Source organism: Athene noctua, chromosome 10, assembly GCF_965140245.1.
Source record: "Athene noctua chromosome 10, bAthNoc1.hap1.1, whole genome shotgun sequence".
Lineage (NCBI taxonomy): Eukaryota > Metazoa > Chordata > Aves > Strigiformes > Strigidae > Athene > Athene noctua.
In genome coordinates, this window is record NC_134046.1 from 7100848 (window position 1) to 7118540 (window position 17693).

The 17693-nt window shown below is 47.7% G+C and overlaps 2 protein-coding genes across 4 annotated transcripts in view; one reads left to right on the forward strand and one right to left on the reverse strand.

Annotated features, from left to right (window-relative positions):
- Positions 1-8281, forward strand: part of SLC25A26 (solute carrier family 25 member 26) — a 91685-nt gene extending 83404 nt beyond the window's left edge. The window contains exons 11-12 of one of the 3 annotated variants that reach the window (XR_012634322.1): positions 124-197; positions 5423-5484. Coding sequence is in view for 2 of the 3 variants with exons in the window: in XM_074914740.1 (XP_074770841.1) it covers positions 124-197; positions 5423-5519 (171 nt within the window). In the remaining variant the exon portion in view is untranslated. Of the gene's footprint in view, positions 1-123; positions 198-1957; positions 3046-5422 lie in introns of those variants that run through there. The other 2 variants (XM_074914740.1, XM_074914741.1) reach the window with 2 other exon arrangements.
- Positions 8282-8468: 187 nt separating this feature from the next.
- Positions 8469-17693, reverse strand: part of LRIG1 (leucine rich repeats and immunoglobulin like domains 1) — a 96309-nt gene continuing 87084 nt past the window's right edge. The window contains 7 exon segments of the mRNA XM_074914738.1: positions 8469-11203; positions 11388-11696; positions 12811-12975; positions 13561-13683; positions 15001-15420; positions 16071-16352; positions 17003-17323. Of these exon segments, the coding sequence (XP_074770839.1) occupies positions 10971-11203; positions 11388-11696; positions 12811-12975; positions 13561-13683; positions 15001-15420; positions 16071-16352; positions 17003-17323 (1853 nt within the window). The 3' untranslated portion in view covers positions 8469-10970.

Sequence of the window (17693 nt, forward strand, 5' to 3'; positions counted from 1 at the left end):
GGTAAGGAGGTCACTAGGATGTCTATAATTCCTGTAACGTAACGCTAACTAGGGACAGGGAGCTCAGTAAATAACTAAACCTCTCTGCCAGGAGTTTCCAATCTCTCTCTTTCTGTGGTGCAGGCTGGTTCCAGCAACGCTAGCGGGAATGTTCTGGCTGCCCTTGGTGGCATCTGGAGGACACAAGGCCTGTCGGGGTAAGGACATGCTACATCTCAGGTGCTGTATCGCAGTGTGTGTTGGGGGGCAGGAAAGGGTGGGATGGTCTGCTTATATTTAAATACTGTCATACAGAAAACATTTAATTGCTGTACACGGGACCGGGGAGCAGCTGTCAGGGGCTATAAGAACAAGTCCCTCCAGGGAGGCCTAGTGTCCTTGCCTTAGCAAGGCTGGGAGCAGTGCCCAGGGGAGAGCCTGGCAATGGGCCGTTATTGGGAGGGTATCCGTGGTGCAATCTCAGTGCATAACTCCAGGCTTCAGAGGCGGTTTGTGTTTAATAACCTGCGATGGACTTTTCTCTGTGAACGCGTGCATTTGTCGTTTATATCTATTTAAACTTCAGGCATGCACGTCTTGGGTCAGCGAGTACCGCAGTTTCATGTTGAGGTGTGTGAATCGCCCCTCCTGAGATGTCAGGGAAGGCCAACATAGGAGCCATATGCCCCTTATGGAGAATTTTTCTCCTTCTGGCAATTTTCTACTGATTTGAAAACACCAGCAAGGTCTCCTCTTCCTTTCTGTTTGGTGTTCTTACTGTGAAGCATGATGGGAGCAGGCGATGCCAGTGTGGTGCCAGCAGTATGGACAAGCTGAAGCAAAAGGGAGCTGTGTGCTCCCTGACTTGTCCTCTGAGCTTTCCATCAGGTCTGGTCTTGAGCACACACCCAGCTGGATTTCTCTGGTGAGGCAGGCGTTGCAAAAATATAAATTTTTAGAGACAGGCTTGAGTGTAAAGAGTAAGTCTGAGCAGCCTCTGAGCAGCTGCAGAGCTGCTCTCCGGTGGCTTTCCTGCTGTGGCCGGAGCGTAGAAATGTTCTGGACTTTCTTTTAACCAGCTGTGGGAGTCTGGGGTGATGCTGATCCAGTCTCTTAACTGCCTCACTTTGCCCAGTCCTGAGACAGAGAATTGCAATTCTGACCTTGGGGTGGTGTGGCGAACAAAAAGTCCTCTGCTAGCATTTGTAGAACATTTTGAGGTGTCATGAGCTTATAAATTATTGATTTTTACAGACACCTGCTTCATTTACGCTACCTTGCCCTCCTTGAGCGATTCATACCAGTTATTGGCCACTTGCAGTGAATATATATGTCTTAAACCACTCCCCCAGCCCGTGAGGTTCAGCCTGTGCTTCCTTTGGTAGGGCTTGTGCCCCACCTGCCCTTGGCCTGGAAAAGAAACGGGGGGTTTTTTGGAAGCTTTACTTGGGGCTTTTCACAGTAATTTCTCAAAGGTTCTCAATCCATTTGATGTGGCCGATGCTTTCAGGGTGCTGTTTTACCATTTGTAAACCGTTGCTCGAAGCAGCGTGCACATCGCAGCTTTGCGGGAGACAGTTTTCTCTTAACATCTGATCTCTGCTCGCCTAACTAATAAAAGTTCAATCCTCTTTCTACACATGTGGGAAATAATTCAAAACAAATTGCAGGAAGTTCCTGAACACCGATTCCAGGAAGACATCCAGCTGTGCCTCCCAGCAGCGCTCAGAGATGGGTTGTCTCAGGTTTGCTCTTTGAGGTGACGAGGTGATGTGGCAGTGGATGAGTTTTGGGTCCTCGATGGCTTGGTAGGCTCTAAGGCATGTTTTGAAAAGGACTGGGAGAAGTGAGGCGACGTCTGCTGCTGATGGCAGTTGAGCTCTGAAGGGTGTGAAGAAGCATGGATTTGGCTGGGGAAACTTCCCCCTTTCCCCAGCCAACAGCAGAAAATAAAAATATATGTTTGTGTTCTTTTCAGGGTGTTTCAGCAGTGCCTTTTTCTAAACAACCCCAAATTAAACTCTGCCTAAAGATAGTACCCGTGGACTGGGACCAAAGAGAACACAATTCAATTGAAATCAAAACAATAAGCGATCTGGAGAAAAAGTAACATGTAAAGGAGGCCAAGCTGTGTCAGCTGCAAGGAAAAGGAAGAAAGTCTTGGGAAAAATAAATGCAGAGGCTGCCATGCCTGCTGCCAATTATAAATCTATTAATCAAAAACAATAAAAATGTCGGGCTTTTTTGGCCAGTTGCAACATGAAATGATTTATGGCTCCTCTAATAAATCTTGTACTTGAAGAGGAGGAATTCTGAGGGCAGAAAGACACATTGCTTATTGCCACCTTATTAAAACCAGAGCGCAGGGCTCAACTTCCTGGTCTGCACCTAGTAAATCCCTCTGCTTCACGCCAAGAAATTTCACATCCCTTTCTGTCCGGGGAGAGCCAGGCCTGCGGCGAGAGGTAGGATAGGGATGGGGTGAGTGGATCCAAGTGCTTCCGCTCTTGCCAGTGGGGTTGATGAGCCATTTGCATGAAAGCAGGTTTAGGTCTTGTCTGACAGCTGTTCTCACAAGGAGGTGGTGGCGTTTGAAAGCCACGGATGAAGCTCCACAACTCATTGGTGAGAAAGACGAGGGCTATTTGATCAGTCTGGTGAGATGGCTTGTCCCAGCTTGTGTAGCTGGGGACAGAGCTGGCGGTTTTCCCCAGGATTCCCGTTCCTCGGATCAGCTTCCCGGTCGGGTGGACGTGGCACGGCAGGGACCAATGTGAGTGGTGGAAGCAGCCCCCGTGCCCAGGGCTTGCTGCTTTGCAAAACACAAGCTGCTTGCAGGAGTAAGCTTGGTGCAAAGGTGTAATCAGCTAGAAGTGGTGTTTTTTCTTGGCATGGCCACCTCTTTGGTCCGGAGTGTAACACGGACATTTTGTGGCCGAGCACACAGTGCCTTTTTCAGCATTGGCCCCTCTATGCAGTGTTCAGGCCCTGCAGTGCCTTTTCCAAAGGGTAACTTCAGGGGTCCCAGTTACAGAATCATCAAGGTTGAAAAAGACCTTGTAGATCATCCAGTCCAACCATTAACCTCACACTGACCGTTCCCAACTCCACCAGATCCCTCAGCGTTATGTCAGTGTGACTCTTCAACCCCTCCAGGGATGGGGACTCCACCACCTCCCTGGGCAGCCCATTCCAACACCCAACAACCCCTTCTGGAAAGAAATGCTTCCTAATACCCAGTCTAAACCTTCCCTGGTGCAGCTTGAGGCCATTCCTTCTTGTCCTGTCGCTTGCTACTTGGTTCAAGAGGCTCATCCCCAGCTCTCTGCACCCTCCTGTCAGGTAGCTGTAGAGGGTGATGAGGTCTCCCCTCAGCCTCCTCTTCTCCAGACTAAACAACCCCAGTTTCATTTCTGTCTCTACTGAGAAAGAATTTGCTTTGGGTTGCTGAATTATTGTCCAAAAAGTCACCTTGGCTGCTGGGACCGTGGGACTAGGTGTATTGCTGGGCTGGGAACCCTGAAACGAAGAGCTGCACCCTGGAGGGCATGCACACGGCTGGGGAGGGGACATGGTGCAGGTTTAACACCTGCAGCCAGGCCTGGCCCTGAGGTTTAAATGCGATGCCTGGATTTGTGACTCCTGCCCAGCCCTTCCTCACACAGCTCGGAGAGCAGGATGTGTCTGTGCTGGAAAGCCTGTGTCTGGTCTTTGCCAGTCGCCGACATGCTGTGCAGGTATTGCAGCTGTGGGTGAAGGGGGTGACAGCAGGGGTGAGGCCTGTGGTGCTGGATCCAACCAGTAACTGAGAATGTTGCTTAAGCAAAAGGGAAAATCCAGACAGGGAGAGAGGAGTGTCAGGATTCCAGGTGACATCTGTGCAAGAAGATAGCAAATACAAACAGACTGCAGCCCTGTGCCCACCAGAGTGGTTTCTGATGGGGCCAGCAGGGAAAAATAAAAAAAAAAATTATCTCATCTGCTGATGGGGGCAGGTGTGGCCCAGTGGGGACCAGTTTGGATCAGGCCTGCAGCAGAGCTGAGCTCTCCTGATCTGGGGCAGCCCCAGAGCCTTTCAGCTCTGCCCTCCTGCAGAAGGGAGCCCACAGGGGAGGTGTGGGTTGGGCTGGGCACGGCTGGCAGGTGGGAAGGGGAAACTGGTGGGGAGCAGGGCCGGCATTCTTGGAAGTGATGGTTAGTAACAGAGGTTGCCAGGGATGCAGGTTCTGGGTAACTGAGTTATCTGCCCCTGTTTGTGTAATAGCTGTGTCTTGAGTGGGCTGTTCTGTAAATGAATGTCTGCTGCTGTAATGAGGCTGCCGAGTTCGGCAGGAGAGGGATGGTGCGTGTTCCGAGAGCGATGCTGCACCGCAGGATTTACCCTATCAGCGCTCTGTCCATACATGCCTTGTACAAATTACTCTGTTTTAAAGCTGTCATTATGGTAATAGACCCAATTGCTGTCTAGTAAAGCCATAAAATGTTTCCATCTGCCTGTGTGCTCCGGGCTCCTTAGCAAAGCTCATTACAACAAAAACCAGAGTTATTGCAGCCAGAGGTTTCCCCAGCGCAGCGTGAGTAGCCGGGCGCGGGCAGAGAGCTCCTGAGAGCCCCGGGGGTGCCTGTGTGTGTCTCCTGCGCAGGCAGCGCTCACCAGGAGTCACACCTTGTCCCACTGCGGACATGCCCCTCGCGGGGACCGTGCAGCGCTCAGAAAAAGCCGAGGACAGGATCCCCGCGGAGCTCAGGCAGAGTGTGCTGCGAAGGGCTCCCGCCGTGCAGGCGATAGATCAGCGGGGGGATGCCAGACAGATTCGAGCCTAATGTTTAATCCTTGCTTGCAGCAAAGGAAGCCTCTAATCCTCTGGGAGGATACACTGGCCTATCCTGAAGTTGTTAAACCAACTATGAGCTTAGATGTGTCGAGCAATTGGCTTTGCACGAGTTTCCTGTTCACTTCCAAGAACTATTAGGATCAGGCACCTAAAAATCGTGGCGGCTGGACGCAAGCCGTCCCTTCTCCCGCCCCGCTGCCCCTGGGGAGTGGTACTGGGAAGGAGCCGTCGTGGTGAGCGGGGCTGTCTCTGCCGTGGGGGAGCTCCTGGTGGAGAAGGGGGGATCCCTCTGCTGGGGCTGGCTGGGGGTGGCAGAGGATGGGACGCTCCCCATCTCTCTGCAGCCCTTCGTGGAGATGTGTCTGAGCTCCTCTCCACAGCGTGGCCCATCGCCTCCTGCAGCTCTGCTTCTGCACCTGAGGAGTGGGGAGAGGGGCTAAAAGTCACAAGGCTTGTGAGTGCTCTGTTAGGGAAGTCCAGACGGGTTCCTTCAGTGAGCAGTGGGGTGGGATTTAAGGAAACAGCAAGAGAGACTTTGTCTTGGCTTTGATTCCCCAAGCCCCTGCAGCCAGCCGCGCAGCCCCAAACTGCCTTCCCTTCGCCTTCAGCTTGTTCGCAGGTGTCGTCCCACGGATGGCGGCCATCAGCCTGGGAGGCTTCATCTTCCTGGGGACATACGAGAAGACTCGCCAGCTGCTGCTCTGACCCAGCCCGGCCGGTGCTGCCGGTGGCCACCGAAGAGCTGGAGAAGCCGCTGAGTTGGAGGAGGAGTCCGCCTGCCTTCCTCCTGCCGCCCCGCGCCTGCCGCAGCAGCTGTTCAGCAGGCTGAGCGACGCTTTCACTCTTAAAAGAGAAGTAAATCCCCCAATAATCCAATTTCCCAACATGAAATTTTCCTGCATGGAAAGTGAGTGAGGTCATTGCGAGAGTTGTGCCAAAAAAGTAATGTTTGGGGGGTAAACAGCTAATTACGGTGGCTGAGAAAGGCGCTATTAGAACTCCTGCAGGGGAAATGTTTTGCAAACCTCCAGATCGTGGGCTGGGCGGGGAGGCTGAAATAAAGCGAGTTTTCATAATTCAGTGGCACCTGCCTCATAACGTGGGGAGGGTTTTACTGATCGGGGAAGGGGCCGATAGAGTTACAGCCTGCTGCCCTCCAACAGCACCGAGCGTATTCCAGGCTGGGAGACCTCTTTGTAAAAGACAATAATCCATTTGTTCCTGATTTGAGCTGTGTTTGTGGAAGTTTATATTCCTGTTTATACCTACAGGTGCTCAGCAAGCATTCCTGTGTGGTAGCCAGTGCAGCTTTATTAATTAGACTCACATTTCTCCAGTTAAAAAAAAAAAAAAAAAAAAAAAGCACAAGCTTGTATTATTTTACAGCTGTGCTTGGGCAAAGACATGCAGCTCTGCCTTCTTTTGGTCTTCCTCCCTCAGCAGCTGAAGGAGCAGGAGGTTGGAAACGCTGGAGCCCAGGAGGGAGGCCAGGGCAGGGAGAAGGTGCGAGTCCTCCTGCCGCTGTACGGATGGATCCCGAGGGCTCGCAGGGGGCTGCTGGCAGGCAGAGCAAACCTCTGTGAGGAAACGGCAGCTGTAGCGGCCAAAATGGTGCAGGGACGAGCTGGGTGCAAAGGCCTTATGGAACTTAAACTTCTCAACAGGGTCTGGGGTGGTGGGGCTCAGAGTTTACAACAGCAACTTGGCTGAGCAGTGCTTGAAAAGGTTGAGTGGGGCAGGCAGAGCCAAGCTGCTGCCTTTGGCGTGCCCCAGCAAGTCCCTCCTTGGGCTGCATCAGCATGGGGGGGCTGAGGGGCCGGGGCAGGCACTGGCCACAGGTCACACGTGTGCCCTGGGCTCAGCCACGGTGCTGGGAGGGCTGAAGGGCTCCGTGGGGGGTGGGAGAACCCGGCTTGGGTGGCTGTGGCGGCACCGAGCCATCGGCCTCAACCTGGTGGCCCTGGCTCCTTCCAGGGCATGATGGCGCTCCCGAGTTAATGAACTAGTTGTGGGGTGATGATGTGCTCCCCGGGGTTGCTGTAATTGAGCTTTGGGGTTGTTCTCCTCATTAGGAAGATGTACCTGTGTGGGGAGTCCGGGGCCACAAATGCTGAACTGAACCAGGTTAGTGTGAAGCCTGAGGCGGCCGCTGCTCAGGCGCTAACATGGGCCAGGCTTACTAAGGCTGGATGGTTTATTACACTGTCATCCCATGACATAGTAATAAGACTTCTTTGAGGCCAAAACTTAGAAAATAATTGGCAAACAAGTAAAATATACAGAACAAAGGACATCATCATTCTTAAAAATAATCTCCAATGAAAATGGGGAATTTCAGCCAAGCCCTGTATTGCCTGGTTAATTCTGCCCGTTCCCGTGGCAGGGTGTAGCAGTGCTTCCTGCCACTTGTCAGGTTGTCTCTTTTACAATGTTTATATATAACAGAACCAAATTTAGGGGTATTTGGGGTGGAGAGGGGAGATTTATAACTGTGTCTTAAAAGCAAACTTACTTATATTTTCTATTAAAGCTCTTTAAACATGATGAGCAGCTTAGCACTGCACTTGGTGCATTTAATTACTCGAGCTGAAAATAACCAGGCCTCCTCGTCTTTGGGTCCAAATGCTGGATTTTTGTTGGTTTTACTTAATATTTGTCTAATCAGTTTTTGTCATCACTGTTTTCTGTTTAGAAAACCAAAAACCCAAACAAGTAGCAGAAGTGCTTTAGCCAACCTGCTGTTGGGGGACGGGAGGGGTGAGAGGGATGTGGGGTGAGAGCAAGGGGGCGGGCAGGGCTGTTCTGCACACACTGCCTCCTCTCAGCCTCCTGGACATCACAATGTTAGTTTTGGGACTAGGAGGAGGAAAAGACGTTAAAATCTGTTTGTTTTCCCCCTAGTGCCTATTTGCCTTGAATTTTAGCAATGTTTTATTTCAAGTTTACCACAATTTGAAAAATTAATTTTAACCTATTACTGGGATAACATGGAATAACAATGCTTGAATCTCAGACCAGGCACCAGCCTCTTAAACGCTGTTTCTTTTCCATTTTAAAACATTTTCAGTCCCTTAACACATATAGGAGTTCTGAGTAGTCTCAGAAAACCTGCTTTATATCCAAAGTTATAATTTGGAGGAGGAAATACTTTTTAAAATTTTTTGTAAAGATACAGAAGCTGGATTGAAATTTTTTTTAAGTTAAAAGCAAGAATTCTTGCTTTATCTCCAAAGCTGCCTCTGGAATTTCCATACAGGGTGGGGTTGGAGTTTGGGAAAGCCGGAGGTGTTCACAACTGCAGCTGAGCCTGGCGCTGTGCTGGTCCCATTTTTCTTACATACTTACACACACATGTGCACACACCCCATCTGTTCTGCTTTCAGTGCCAAGATAAGGGTATTTGCCAGGTACTTCAGCAAGCTGATATATCAGAAGTGTATTTCTTACAAGTTCTTTATTGTATCTTTCAATCAGCCCCCACATTCCACCCCATCTGCAGTCTCAGGCTGATCTGACGGGTCTAATTTCACAAGCGGGTATTTTGGCAGTCTGTGTTTTCGTCAGAGAAAGACAGAAAAAGAAGTATAGGAATGGATTAGAATTTTATTTAATTTTCAACTGAAACTCCCAAAAGCTCACTCTCAACAAAACAGCTGTAATATTATAAATGAACCTTTATTAAAGACACTTCAATGCCATTTGTTAGACACTTCAATATCTTACATGTTTTTCAATGTACAACATTGTACCAAATTTTCTAATAAATAAATAACTTTGTACACAAAAGTAATACTTCCTCTTTCACATTGCCTCTTAGAAGCAGCAAATTCACATATTTAGTGGAAGTCATAACGTTAGGCAGTTAACTTTATTCAGAAACATTATTTTCAAATGTTAATGTGGCAAATATGCTTTGTATCTGCAGTGGTGATGACGTTTCTGCCAAAGTGAGTCAATTAAATCATTCCCATCTTCCCCGTGTCCCCAGTTCCACTGTTCTCACCTCGTGAGTCGGTTCTGAAGCGTAATTTCCCCTGCAGTAAAGGGAAAACTAAGCTCGGTTTATAATTTTCTAACATCCATTTCCTTTGCTTTGAATAAACTTGGCACTCACCATAATTAGCCACCTGTCTCAAAGTGCAAAAGTGTCAAAGTGAGGAGCTGATACAGACAGGGACCAGCCTGAATGGTGCCTTGCTTCACCAAGGTCAGGTTCAGCGGCCAGGCTGCGGGGAAACTCAGCTCCTCAAGGTACAGCTGGGCAGGACCAGCCTGTAACAACACCAGCACTGTCCATCCTGGTGCAGGGCAGCACAGAACAGCTCCGTGAAACCCCCGCAGAGCCCCAGGGGATGGATCTGAACAGAAAATTGAACGTTTCTGCCCTTATCTCTGCTGCTTGTTTTGAGGCACAGTACTAGCAAAGGTGGATTTCCACCAGACTCGGCTTCAGTGGAACTGGCATTTGAGGTGCTCCTAAGGAAAAAAGTAACAAAACCCCCTAATAAACCTTCCCCCAAAGTAGTCATCACCAGAGTTAGCAACCTTATGTTAGCAGAACTCAAATTACAAGTAACTGGAAGGGAGTCCTCCATCCACAGGTACCAACACCAACAGAAAGCAGCCTTTCTATAAATAAAAAGCATCATAGTGAAGTTAGAAGTGACAAAGACCTGTTTGACCAATGTGGGTATTTCTTTTTCCCCCCATTCATGGATGAACTTAAAAGACCACATATTTAAAAATACTTGGGACATTTCCACTTAAGAGAGTACTTTCAACCATAAATACAGAGTTTCCCTTCTAAATGAGTGTATTTCTGCAGAGCTACACGAGGCAGCATAATTCACTTGAGGCAGATATTTTCAGTCTGCAGACGGGGGTAATGGTGTTCAACAAGAAAGCACAATATTGTGTTGCAGGAATACAAGGAGTACCAGACGAATTAACAGTACAGCTGTCAGCTTAGGAGTGTGATTTTAGTTTTGTTGTCAAAACAAACAGCTCTATGGTTTCAAACCCCCCTCCAGCACAGACGTGGGGTTTTTTGGGGGTGTGAAAACGCATTACAGTGGCAGGGGTTATTCCTTCGAAACGGGGCCGGGCTGTGTATGCTCACATGCACCTCACACACAGGGAAAGCTGCATCCGGGGGAGAGGGGAAGCTTCTGCAGGTGATCAGTGCTGGAACAGCCTCTGTGGGCAGGTAACGCCTTCTGCTGGGACGGGAGTGAACCATCCCAGCATTTACTGCACCAGATTTTGGTAACGACTGCTCAGGAATCGCCACGGCCTTGCTGTCTGGATGTTCTGGGGCTCTGCACCGTTGCTGAATTATTCAGTGCCTCTTGTGTGGTCCACTAACGTATCACACAGTTCAAATACTAATTTTTATGCAGTTTTGAAAAGCAATGGAATTTAAGTTCTTCCACCAACAGGAAAAAAAAATCAGGTTGCTATGTAATTTCCTACTGCGTGTTTTATTTTTGTCCCATAACTTCATCTGAAACAGTTGAAGATCTCTCTTTAAACGTGTTAAGTGCAATAAGTTTCAAAGGGAAAGGAAATTTGTGCTAAGTAACCCAATTGATACTTGATTTAAAGGAACTTCCACTGAAAAGAGGACAATCCCTTTGAAACAGTCTGGCTTTTTAAAGTTCTGCTTATGCATTTAAGGCACCAGAATTATTTCTCTCACAAAGTTTTAACAGCAACCTGATACTGAAAACAATATTGCCAAAATTGTAAAATTTCACTCAGTTTTCCATGCACTAAAGATTAAAATAGCCTCTGTAAAAGATATATATATATTTTTTTATATATATATATTTATATATGAAAACTCTTATGTACAGTTGTATCAAATACTTTTCTCTTTACACAATAATCCCTTGCATTTATGTGCTTCATATGCAAGTCAACTTTTGAACGCTTCATACTTCTCAGGGAAGTTTTAAACTATGTACAGACAGATGACGCTCGAACAGGAGTTTGTTCCCCATACAAGCTTGTTTCTCATACCTCAGTTGTTTGCCTTTGACAGGTCATCAGTTTGAGATTTGAGGTAGAAGTAAGTAGCCTATATACTCTGTGCAAAAAAATTGAAAAAAAAAAATAATAGTGTGTTTGTTACTTTGCACATGGCAGTCTGTCCTCTCAGTCCAGCGATCTGTTCGGTGGCTTCAGCTCATGAATGGAGTCGCAGGACTTGGGTGCGTGGCCGTTGGACAGGAGAGCCTGTTTCACCTCTGCCTCGCCCTGCAAATCCAGTAGTGTTGGGGACATTTCAGGAAGCACGTTCAGTTGTTTTAATGACCCTCCTGCTGGCGAAGCTCTCACCAAATTAAGGTCGTTAAGCTCTGAAGGCTTTGCTACTGCTGGGGAAGAGCCTGCAAAAAACCCAAAGCAGCAGCGTGGTTAGTCGATGCTCAGCCTGCCACCAACCCTGCCACCGTCATCTACGCCCGTGAGCCAGTTAAAAAAGCTGGTGGGAGAAAAAACGAGGCTCTGCGATAACCCGGAGGGTATCCTATTGCATCTGGGGAGGGAAGGACCCCGCAAGGAACCACGTACCCTGTCTGTCTGCAAGCAGCGGGCTGGTCGTGCTCACAGGCCTTATTCTGTCGTGGTTGCTGGGGTAGAGGGTCCCGTCTGTTTCCATCCTCTTGCCGCTGGCAATCCCGTTGCAGGGCTGAGGATGAAGAAGGCTGGTGCCTGCACCCCTCTTCCTATTTTGTTCCTTGCTGCTCAGCACGCTTGGGTAGGTATTATCCATAGTCTTAAGGCTCTCGGAGTAGTACTCCAGCTCCTTGGGGTAAATGTGGACGTTCATGCTGTCCGTGCTGCCGCTGCAGTCCGTGCACACAACTGGCAGGCCGTAGCCTGTGAGGGAGGAAGGGAAAACGCCAACGGGTGAAGATTAACCAGCTGGAAGTTGTCAGCACTGAAGCACACAACTCGCGGAAGGAAAAGGCAGCTCTGTTTAGTTCATCCGTCCCTCGGCAGTGTGGGAATCTCTCACTAAATAACACGGACATTTCTTAGTTCTATACAGGGCTAGCAAACACCTGCGTTTTTCGGAACTCTGTAGCTGTCACTAAAGCTATTTCCAATTAGTAAGTTCAACGGGTTGGGTTTATTTTACTCCAAAGAAGTTACAACTTTTTTTTTTTTTTTAAATAAACTCTGTATTTATTTCTTTTCCCAGACTTTCTAGACAGGGTAGAAATAAAAAGTGCAACTTTCCTGTATTTGCTTTAAAATACCAGGTTACCTTTCTTATTTTTTTTGCTGCTGCTTTACAAGGGTCACTGTCAGCTCATATTGTTATCTCAAGATCGGTTATATCTGTTAGTGGTAGTAACAGGTAAGCAGAATTCAAGTAGGAAAGAGTTTCTAAACACTGAAAGTTAATTTCCTTAGTGCACTTCACAACTTTCCATCATAAAACTTTACAGTTTCTCCTGGAGAGAAAATTTGTTTCACTGGCAGTTTTTCTGTGGATGTTACAATACAGCATGAGGACAGAAAACACATCCTAAAAATAGAAAAGTAGGACTGTAACAGCCAAGAAATCAGCAAAGGGCAGAGGCAGGTGTAGTGCCCAAAACAACCTTTAAATTTTGAAAATCAATAAGTTTGCAGCCCCTTTAAAGAGAACGAAAAATTTCAACACCCTCGAGTTTGAAAGTGCTCCCAACATTTTAGAAATAGCTCAAATCAAAACAGCGATCAGCCGGCCGCAAGGAATGGCCATCACGAGCTTTAGTCTGCATCTTTCTGACAGCTCCTCCAATTCAAACTATCCGAGCTTGATAGAGGATCAAAGCAAGCAGGAGAAAGTAAATTTACTCTGCTCACACCTGAGAATCATTCTGGGCCTTTCTTTTTTTTTTTTTTTTAAGGTAACAATTTCTTGTCTTAATGCTGTCTGACTTAGAGGGCTTTCTGATCTGTACAAACACAAAATACCTTTCCAGATTAATGGGTTTTGTACCTGTCTTATCTGGAACAAGCATTCCATCAGCCATCTCTTCAGTTTTCCAAGTGTCTTTATTATAGCCAATACACAGCTTTGGCTGTCTACAACCTACAGTGGGAGCTTCAACATCTGGACACCTTCCAGCATCAGTCTGACACATACCTGTAACAAACAAACCATCTGGCTAAAGACTACAACCATCTGCTCACAGTTAAATGACCTGTTAGTCTTATTTCTCGTGTAAAAACTGCGAAAGGGAGAAAACATTAAGAGATAATAGATAATTTTAAACTAATGTTTAACAGAGTAAATGCTGTACAATCTTAGGAGAATCTTAGTTCAGAACGCTTAACTTTTCCTTCCTAATGTGCCGTGTTTAAATACTGTAAAACCCCAACATTTAATTTCGAAGCCTGAAGGCAGGGACAGGCAATGCTAATGTATTTTCTAGTAGAGCTTAACTATGTGTAACTCTGGTGCCAAAAACCCAATCCAAAATTAGCAAAAAAATAGTCCTTGGGGCCTGACTGAGCAGTTTCTGAAGCAGTCTGCTTGTACGAACACTGTTATTACTGGGAGAGGATAGCTTTGTGAAGTGAGAGACAGATCCTTGTCCTGCATAAATGCAGTAGCTGGAGAATTACATTATGAAGATCTTTCAGATAACCCATAACAAGCCCAGAAGTATTTTGCACTGTGATTTCTACCTCCTCACATCAAGTTCAGATGGAGCACTAGAGGAAAAATAATTAAAGGGGTTCTCACCGTTGCTGTCGATGTGCCCGTTCGGCTGTTGGGTATCGACTCTGACGACCACTTCCTGCCGGTCAGAAAGAGTCCCTTGGGAGGACAAGTAGCTTGGCACGTCAGGAGGCACAATAGTCTCATCTAGAACAATGGGAGCAGAGAAATGTCAGTTCCTAGCAAGTTATAAAGGCTTCGGTTTTCAAAGGCATGTAAAAATCATATTTTCAAGAAGGATTTGGGACCAGATCAGTAACTGGTATTCTCTGTAGATGCAATGGAAACTGAAGTGCCTAACTCCTGAACTTCCACCCCCTCCTCAGAAGCCCCACTCCTGATTTTTCAAAGCTTAAAGCTGTGAGATGGAGTGCTGATAAAGCCACTCTGCAGTTGGCATGGTCAGTACAAGGTAGGTGGAGGTGGAACTGACTCTTCAGAACAAATACTGCCTTTTCCCCTGAAATTCAGAGTAACACATTTGACTCAAGTCCTCTGTCTTCCAAAGCCATGAGTGTAAAAGACTTTCTGGAGAACAGGGTCTTCAATTCACTTAAGCAGGCAAGTAAGTCTCAACCTGTTATAGCTATCCTTGGCTTTCTCCATTTTATATCAGATAATTTCAGTTTCCCTTGTCACACAAAGCCAAGTGAAACTCACGTTACAGCAGGCATGAAGCCCCGGATTTTCAGGACTGAGAAAAAGGAGAAAAAGAAAACCCTACTGACACATCACACTGATTGTAGAGTATCCAAGACTCCCTCCCTAGCCCGTGTCTTTAAACTCCTATGTTGTACTATATCTAAAGCTGAGCGTAATACAGGAAGGCTGCAAATCCCAGCAGGGTGAGGAAGTCTTAGGCTGGTTCTTCCAGTACTTTGTTCAGAAGCTGCATAACGTTGAGGGCAGGAAAGTTTATTCTCACTGAAACACTTATTTCAGCACCAAATTATCCCTTCTGAATATCAGGAGAAAGCAATAAACACTACTTCCCCTAAAAAGTGAGGGATACCCCTCATCAGCTGGGCTATGACAGCTCTTAAAGGCAACACAGAAAAAGGGATAGCAGCTTCTATGTCTTAATTTTTCAAGTCTTGAATACAAAGTCTTTGAAAATACAGATTCTTGAGAAGACAGGTTCCCAACATCATGGACATAATCCAGACCATCTCAAGATGGATGGTTATCATTTATGGTCATGGAAGAATCAAAGTAGCAAAAGCAATGGCTAGAACTACTGCCAATAGGAAAAGACCTTTCTGAAGAGCAAGCCAAGGGGAGAAATGCAGCTCTGAACATGCTTCAGCAGCAGGTGAAAGCTGGCTCCAGCTCTGTGTGCCAGGAGAACCACCGAGATAAGCCAACTGCTTTTCCAGGGTGATTGTGTGGCTACCGACTCGGCCTCAGTGGGAAGCCAGAGAGCACAAAAGGTGAGGGGAAGCCTCAGCAGGAGGCCAGAGCTACCTGTGTTGGTGACGCTGTATTCTTCACTCTTCTTCCTGGTTTGGTAGATGATGCAGACCCAGACCAGAGATGTCAGCACGATGCTACACACCACGGCAATGGTGATGATCCCCACGGTGGTACGGTCCTTCCTACAGCTGAGAGACTGCAAGATGCTCACGTGGCTGTGCGCGCGCTCTGTCCCCACGATGTTGGACATTTCACAGGTGTATTTCCCAGCATCCTCCAAGACAACGTTCCTAACGATCAGCAGCTGGTTGCCCGAGGTGAAGTGATGCCTTTCTGTGACGATCAGGGGCTGGTCACCTTTCAGCCAGGTGATGTGAGGAGATGGGCTCCCGGTGGCTTTGCACTGAAGAGCCACAGTCTCACCTACAGACACGACGTGGTCTTCCAGCGGGTGAATCAAAGATGGTGTCTCTGCAGGAGAATAAACACAGAAATTAATTCTTGGGGACAGCATAACAGGTTTATTCTAGCTACTGAACGTAACGGATGTTCCTGCAGACAAATAAGACAGCCAGTGCTCTACACAGCCATGTGCCCTGGAGCGTGGCAGCCACAAACCACAACAGATCTAACAATCACAACCAAGCCCTTCCCATAACCAGTTGGTGTCTGTCTTCCCAACAAAGAAAGCCCCGAGGACAAGGGGGCAATGGCTGACACACGTGAATTACTTCACAGGGCAAGAGAGATGAAGTGCTATTTCCTTTTGAGGTAATTTTCCCAGACAGTAAATAGAGTGGTTGGAGGGGCTTCCTTGGCACAAGAGGAAATGTGACTTAAACGGCTCCTTATCTTAAAGAGCAGGGCATTTTTCATTAGTTAACTACAGTGTGAAATAATGAAACGAGACTAATGCAGAGCACTGCCTCTTTGTCCCTCTACTATATCTGCAGCTGCTGAGGAGCTGGAACTGCCATCCCTTCTTCCAGTTCCCACTTCCAGAGTGGGGTAGGGGAGAACTTTGTAGAGTAGGGCTGAGGGTTGGACTCGATGATCTCGAGGGTCTTTTCCAACCTGAATGATTCTGTGATTCTGTGTCTCAGGGCACTAACGTGTCTTACCTAGTACAGTCAGGTTGGCATTTGCAAGCACAGACCCCGCAGAGTTCTGTGCCGTGCAGCTGTAGACACCCGTGTCTTCTACCTTCACATTCGTAATGAAGAAGACGTCGTCGTCGGGCATGACGTGCATGCGGCGCTCTCGGGCCGCAGGGAAGTCCGTGCCCCCATCTTTCTGCCAGGCAATTTGTGGGGTGGGGTGTCCTTCAGCTGCACACTCCAGCCGTGCTGTCGCCCCCGTTCGGCTGGTGACGTTGCGGGGAGTTTTGATAAACGAGGGCAACACTGACGAAGGAAAAAAACAAGACAAAGGGATGAGCAATTCTGTGGGGAAAACACCATCTCCTGGGCAGTTCTGTTTTCCTTCCTAGGCAGGAGATTACTATAATAATTACCCAGAGGCAAGAGGTTGGCAAGCTGGTTTTGCCTGATAGCTCTCAACTGCTGGGGACTACCCCTGTGTTTCTGTAGCACATACAGGTCTGCAGTGCCCAAGAACCCCCCACTCAGGGTCATCAGAGCTGGGATCAAAGCTAATTTTCTTCTGTGATTAACCTGGAAAGAAACCCTGTTACCTCTCCTACAGAGAACTTTCAATCACTACAGCCCCTCTTCTTTGTATCCTTTTGTATTTTCATTTTCATCTGCCCATGTCATCAGGCAGACTCTACTGGAACAGTCAAAGAGAGGCAGCTAAAACCGTTAACAACATGCTGAAGTGCTTGGCTGGATGGCAGCCATCACAAGCCTGGCGAGTGCTCTTCACACAGCATTTCTCAGCATCCACTGAGGTGCAGGCAGCTGCTGTGAAGAGGTTAAGAGCTCCTCACCATCAGGAATGGACCCTCAGGAGTAACTGCCTACCAAGACTGGGTCCCAGAGAATTCTACCAGCTCAGGCCGAGGAAAGGAGTAAGAAAGCAGCTTCCTACTCACCATTAACAGTGAGCCGGGCCTTGTTGGAGTAGGTAGAGCCAAAGTGGTTGGTGATGATACACTGGTAACGCCCTTCGTGGGCGAAGGTGACGTGCCGGAGGTGCAGAATGGTGGTGTACTCCATCACCTCGCCGTCCTTTGCCCGCACGTGGGCAAAGTTCTCAATCTCAGCATTGTACAGCATCTCGTTGTCTTTCTTCCACGCAAACATCATGGGGGAGCTGCTACTGCTGGCTGCCGAGCAAGTGAAACGGATGTCCTTCCCAAGGACAGCCACTGTTGTCTCAGGCTGGATGATGATCTGTGGCTTGGGGAAATCATCTGAGAGAAAACAAGAGGCGTAGTTAGCTCTGGACTGTGAGGAAAGACCGGAGCAAGCAGAGAGATGAACTGAGATGTAAGAGAAAGACATTATTGCACATCTGCTTTGATATCCACTGCTGTTGACACCAGGAAAGTCACTTGTTCTTGTAAAGTACTCCAGACTGGCTCTACCGTGCAATGTGCCACCCACAACTCCACTGAGTGGCTGGTCTAAACTAGGGCTCCCATTCCTCTGGTTCCTTCTGTAACCAGTGCACAGAGATGGCAACTTAGTGACCTCAAATACCTACAAGATGCCCAGCTCTCTTTGCCAGTGTAGCTGAACCTCAGAAAGACACTATGGTCTGAAGAAAATATCCTTCCTTGT